Raw genomic sequence first — 6,299 nt, 5'->3', positions numbered from 1 at the left:
GAAGGCCAAACATGCAGCTGGGGAGTTTCAACACGATCAAGGAGACAGTGATTAATTTTGTGCTGAGTGGAACTTGATTAAAATGCAAAACCAATAATCAATAGAGTGTCTGTAGGACTGTTTTTAAACGTCATGAGCTCTGCCTTTAGTCTTTCTCTAGAACATGTGATGTTTTAGTTAAAGAGACGAGATGTCGTACAGCACGATGCATCATTCTAACGAGCGGACGTCACAAACAATCACCGTGTTGATAAGTAGCTGTAAGTAGTTGTGCATCGTGTGTTGTTGTGTGTTTGCTGTTGTCACCTGTGATAGAGGACACTCTTTGGCCAGAGTGCTCTGGTTCATTTCCTTCAGCAGCTCTTTGAGAGCGTTCCTGACGGTCGCATGGTTCCACTGCTCACAGGGCAGGTCCTCCAGCTTCGAGAAACTACAACCACACACAGGCAGTCAGTCGAGGCTGAAGCACCCAGAAGCTCCGGGTTCACGACAAGTCATTTCTGCATCTTCTATTGAACGTAAACTATGTTGTGTCCAAATCTAAATTATATTTTTGCATTACAGTTGATTGAAGCTGCAGCTGCAACCAATAATTATCATCATCAGCACATTGTGTTATTATTTTCGACCATCATTTATACATCGTATGTTTATTTTTGACATCGTTAATCCAAAAACCTCACGTGTCATAAATATTAAGACGTTTGTTTAATCACATATCTTAATTATTGTAAATCAACTTTGTTTCAATCGACTGATTGATTAATCAACTAATACTTTCAACTAATTACAGGAAAAGGGGGAAAGGGCGAACCTGGCTCCGTATGAAGGAAACACAATTTGCCAAAACTTGTTGCACAAGTTGTTGCACAAGTTGTTGCACATCTGTTAATTAGCTGCTAAATAACTTTTATTATCTGTGGACAAAGTCAGGCTGAACCTTGTTAAGCCCTATGAGACAAACTGTGATCTGAGAATATGGGCTATTCAAATGAAATGTGATTGATTGAATTTGATTAATTGCTTTGTCCTGGTTCTTGTCTTGTCAAACTAAACTGGCGGCTGGCTGCTGCACATGTGGCCGAGCCAATCAGCTGCTTTCTGGAGCTTCATACTCACATCATTCATATCTGGTTTCTCATCTGACTCTCAGCAAGAAAGTGACTTTATCGTTTTTTACTAAAACGTTGAACTTTTCCTTGAACCCCAGATTAAGCCCACGGATCTGTCACAGACGTTCTGGAGGAACTTTGTCTGCGTCATCTCGACACTGACGTTTGCCAAAGCTCTGCCGTTTGCCACCGACGCTCACAGACACATGTAAACAAACCTGGCCGGTATTTGCAGAGACAATAACAATAATAATGTGGAGTTTATCTGTTTTTATCCCGTCATCAAGACTCTGCTTCGCTGATTCTGAGGAACTAAGAGTTCCTGACTCTCCCCCGACGGAGACAGATGATAGATGAAGTTTAACTGGAGCTTTGCTGCTTCAGTTTTTCTGCTCATGGTATATTTCCGACTCTATAAAATCTGGACATGCAGTTTTTCCAGTGTTGTTTTCATGTTCAAGTAGTAAAAGCCTCCAATTTAGAAGGTTGTACTTTTATTCTCATCAACAAGTGGATGTAAAAAAGACGTTTGTTCTGAACTGCCCTGACCTTTGTAGTTGAATCCGTAGCGTGACCATGTGGTAAACCTCCATCAGCATGTCGGCCACTGTCGCCTCCGGGGCGTCGCTCAGGAAGTGGATGGGCAGAGGGTTCCACCTTCCCACCTTGATGATGCCTGGACACACAGGGAAGATTCCACACATTTAAGTCTTTACTCGTTTACCCTCGTTTCAAAGTGACAGAGCGAGGAGAGAAAACATGCCGACATGTTGTCGGATTGTGGGGTCGGCTTCTTTTTCACACCCGGCCGCCCTGCGGAACCCGCACGCTCACACAAATTCATTCTGACACCACGTTGCTTCATTAGCTGAGCCGGGTCAAGGGGCACGGGTCATTCAGAGGAGATTGCTAAGTGGTGATGATTAGTGGAACCATTTAAACAGTGATGGTGGAAAACTGAGCGCCCGCAGTCTGAGAGAGCTGCTGCAGCTCGACCGTAACCGGGTGAATGAGAAGCGGGTTTCTAACCACGGCGGTGAAAAGGTGCCACATAAGATCAGGCCCGTTAACCACTTAACCTGAGAGGAGATCAAAGTCACACTGCAACAGGCTCAAAGGATCATCTGAGGAGAGCTTTGTGTGTTTTCACTTCTCTGGTGTCATCACGAGTAAATCTCTCCCCGTTGATTCGAGTCGATTCTGGTTCAAGAGCAAGAAAAAGCTCACAAACACATAATACAAATACAACCTACATGTTCAGCATACCCTGCACACACACACCCAGACACACACACACACACACTCAGACACACACACACAACACCACATCACACACACAGACACACACACATAGGGTTCTTCATGGGGACTGGCTGGAGCTGTGAAAACTAAACAAAGCTAATCACATTACTATCCTCTAAATGAGATCCAGACGGGTCCTGCAGAACCCCCCCCCCCCCCCCCACCCTCTCTCTCTTTCTGTCCCCCTCTCTCCCTCATCTCCCCTCCCCCATATCCTCCTCCCTCCGTCCTGATCTTTCTCCATCTCTCTCTTTCTCTTCTCTTTTATTCCTTATGTCTTTCTTCCTTTCAGTGGTTTCAAAGCTGAGTTATATCTTTGAATCCCGTCGGGCTGTGTTGTTGATTAATCTGGTCATCGGAGGGAGCATCATGTAATTCTCCTGTATGAAGGGACCGGGCCCCTCAGGGCAGGAAGAACCCCGGAGGAACCAGAGGAACCAGAGGAACCAGAGACCACCATGGAGGCCTTTCAGAACCCAACAGAACCAGAAACCTCTTCATTTCAGCGACGGTGGTGGAACACAATGGAACGATCCGTTTCCTATCCATCAATATGTGTAGTTTTATATGAGAGGGAATATTTGTAAATTCAAAGCATGTGAAATAAAATATTACACATGTAATAACACGCAAAAACATTTTTATTTTGTTTGATATTTTTCGGTGAAAGGGATCGATTTAATGAAGAACATTTTAAGAGACGGGAATAAAAATACTATTATAGGACGACTTTCATGACAGAAGGAAAACAAAGAGCCCATCCTCCGCTCGTCTCTTTTGTTCTCGCACACGAACACAGGAATGCTGCTGGTTATCGTCAGCATGCAGCTTCCACAACATCTGAAAATAAGTCGTAAGCATTTCGCTAATGCCCAGTTGGGTGGAAGCAAACGCGTGAATAAGCAGACAAACATAAACTCACAGAGGACACATGACGGCACACTGAGACGTGGACACGTACATGCACCGGCTCGCACGCAAGCGCAAGCACACACCCACACTCACAGTGTGATGGCAAATGAATTAATAATTGAGCCATCATTTTTTTTTGCTCGGCTCTTCAATGGGCTCTGCTTCTTGTCCACATTCAAAAGTAGAAATCATTGTTCCCATTTCCACATTAAAATTCCACCTCCCAGAGACACGCTTTCATGTGGCCGGCTCGTGGCTTGGCTCACGTCTGAGTGCACCCATCCGCACAAACGCAAATCCGTACACAAACACCCACTAATGTCTCCGACTCCATCAACACTCGCACACACCCACACACACTAATACACGCGTACGCACAATATTCCCACCGTCCCGCACTAGAATAAGTCTTTGTTGTCGCAGCGGCCTTCACGCTCATCCCTGAAAACTGGTCCCTATCATCAGGAACGCCCGATAAATATCTGTCATGCTGTCGTTTCTCTGAGTTTCCATCTTCTCTGAAAAATGTTTTCAAAAGAATTTGAGGTTTTTAAAAGTAATGGTTCAACTCCAAAGTACTGAAAACACATCTGCAGCTTAACCCTTTAAATTGAACGGTTAATTTAAACTAACATAAGAACAAATTCAGAGAGAAACACTTTGTTTTCTGTTCATCATTTATCAGCAGTAAAGCACATTAATGTTTATACATGGATTATATCACTGTAATGTATTTGTCAACAGATATTAGTGTTATAATTAATATTCAACTCATAAGCAGCCGTGAGGTTCGGTTTCTGTTTCAACGTGATGATAAATAACAACATATAAAGACTTGTAGTGATGTAAAATGTCTTTATATGAGAAATTATAATAGCTGTACATAAATAAACATTTAAAACGCCCTTATATGTACAAGTACTTTATATTGTGAAGATTTGGAGTTTCCGCTTTGTGAAAAAATATATCTAGTTAGCTTTGTGTCATTTACTAGACGTAAACCAGTAAACCCCCCCCCCCCCCCCCACCATCGGGTGCAATAAAGCTGCTCAGCTCTTGAACCAGCAGATATTTAATAACTCAACGTCCCGACTCGATGATTTATTCGGGTTGAACAACCTTTTTTATTGGTGACTTCCTGTCATACATGGATCCACAACTGTGTGTTTATTTTAAAATAGGGAACTCGTGATAAATCACCGGGTGGAACCTGGTAACAAGGAGACGTCACCGCAGCACAGCGTGAGGAGCAAGACGACACCTGACGTCAGAGAGTCGGGTTCGCACACAAGCCACCAGATGATCTATAACACTCGTGAGGTAAAGAGAGTCGGTGTCGAGCCAAGAGCAGAAGAAACTCGGCCAATAAATGAATCGGTCGGGCGCCATAGTTAAAACCTTTCTAATTATCTGGTGGGTAGTGTTATTTTCCAAAATAATTATGACCTGAACCATGAGCCATGGCCACGGAGAGACCCCCCACGTGGTTGGGTCTGATTTACTGTGTTCACAATTTACAACGAGACTCGACATCAACAGTCCCTCACTGAAAAGAGTCTTTTCTGTCAGCTGGGAGAATAAATATAAGAAATTTCATGCTGATCCACAGAAAGCACAATCAGTCCCCAAAAAAAGAACAAAAATAAATACACATACAAATATTTACTCCCGTAGCTGTAATTATGGATTTGCAACCGTCCAACTCCTGAAGCTGAAGATGTTTGTAGACATTTTGGTTGCTTCCTAAGTCACAGTATACACACACCAGCCCACCCACACCCAGAATATGTTTTCATAACTAAAGCATTGATAATTCCTTTATTAACTATTGACGCCTTCAGGAGACAGCGATGCTCCATGGGAAAGTGGGACCTAAATGTACCGGCACCGCGGCAGAACTGCAATTTACCGCGGGCCCGACCTCAGGTGTCCGGTGAACTACCGACATGTGACCCTTTGTGGCCTGTCAGACGTGGCACTGCAACAATGCTCTCTCTCTCTCTCTCTCTCCCCCCTCTCTCTCTCTCTCTCTCTCTCTCCCTCTCTCTCTCTCTCTCTCTCTCTCTCTCTCTCTCCCTCTCTCTCTCTCTCTCTCCTCTCTCCTCTCTCTCTCTCTCCCTCTCTCTCTCTCTCTCTCCTCTCCCTCTCTCTCTCTCTCCCCCCTCTCTCTCTCTCTCCCTCGCTCTCTCCCTCGCGCTCTCTCTCTCTCTCTCTCTCGCTCTCTCTCTCTCACTCTCACCCCCTCTCTCTCTCTCTCTCTCTCTCTCTCTCTCCGACTGACCACCGTTAACTGTTCACTGACCGAACCCGTAAACTACAGGTCTGCTCCCATCCATTCTATAAAAGCCTTCAGACCCTTATAATTGAAATAAACAATATCTCCCATCTAATTACTGGGCTGAGCTAATTAAAGAAAGGCCATGGTCCTCGGCGGGCGCTTTAAATACACCGCTGGGACACAAGAATGCAGGACACAATTCAAACAGGGAGAAAATAGCTGGGACTCTGTGTAATTTTGGTTGTGGACCGCAGGGGGAAAAAATGTATAATTTAAGCCAGAAATTATTCATTTAACATAAACGCTTGTTTTAAAAAACAAAAAGTATTCATTTGAGAGAAGCTGGAGGGGGGGGGGGGTTGAGTGTGAGAGTGTTTTGTCTGCGATGCTGCACGGTATACTTCGCTAGTGTATGTCAATTTTAGCGCGTGGAAATGCAACCCTGCATGGGTTAAGTAGAGTTTACAAGTGTGTGTGTGTGTGTGTGTGTGTGTGTGTGTGTGTGTGTGTGTGTGTGTGTGTGTGTGTGTGTGTGTGTCTGCAAGCAAACGGTGCTCGAGACGATTCTCCGAGTTTTGTTTGTGTGGAGTTGTGATGTCGTCTCTTTGAAGCCCCTGGTGTGGTGTTTTTCTGGAGGAGTGCATTGATGTGGACGGGGGACCAGTGAGTCTGGCTGTTTTCCAGACAAACTGATG

At 44.5% G+C, this 6,299-nt stretch overlaps 1 protein-coding gene across 3 annotated transcripts in view; it reads right to left on the bottom strand.

Annotated features, from left to right (window-relative positions):
- The window catches only part of satb2 (SATB homeobox 2), a 40,875-nt gene that overhangs the window by 19,189 nt on the left and 15,387 nt on the right, over window positions 1-6,299 (bottom strand). For all 3 annotated transcript variants that reach the window (XM_034574545.1, XM_034574543.1, XM_034574544.1), the window contains exons 4-5: window positions 1,662-1,788; window positions 307-430 (exon numbers count right to left, since the gene is read on the bottom strand). In XM_034574545.1, the coding sequence (XP_034430436.1) occupies window positions 307-430; window positions 1,662-1,788 (251 nt within the window). The remainder of the gene's footprint in view (window positions 1-306; window positions 431-1,661; window positions 1,789-6,299) is intronic.

Source organism: Hippoglossus hippoglossus, chromosome 21 (assembly GCF_009819705.1).
Source record: "Hippoglossus hippoglossus isolate fHipHip1 chromosome 21, fHipHip1.pri, whole genome shotgun sequence".
Lineage (NCBI taxonomy): Eukaryota > Metazoa > Chordata > Actinopteri > Pleuronectiformes > Pleuronectidae > Hippoglossus > Hippoglossus hippoglossus.
The sequence above is the reverse complement of the archived record's forward strand: the minus strand, read 5'-3'. Positions and strand labels throughout refer to the sequence as shown.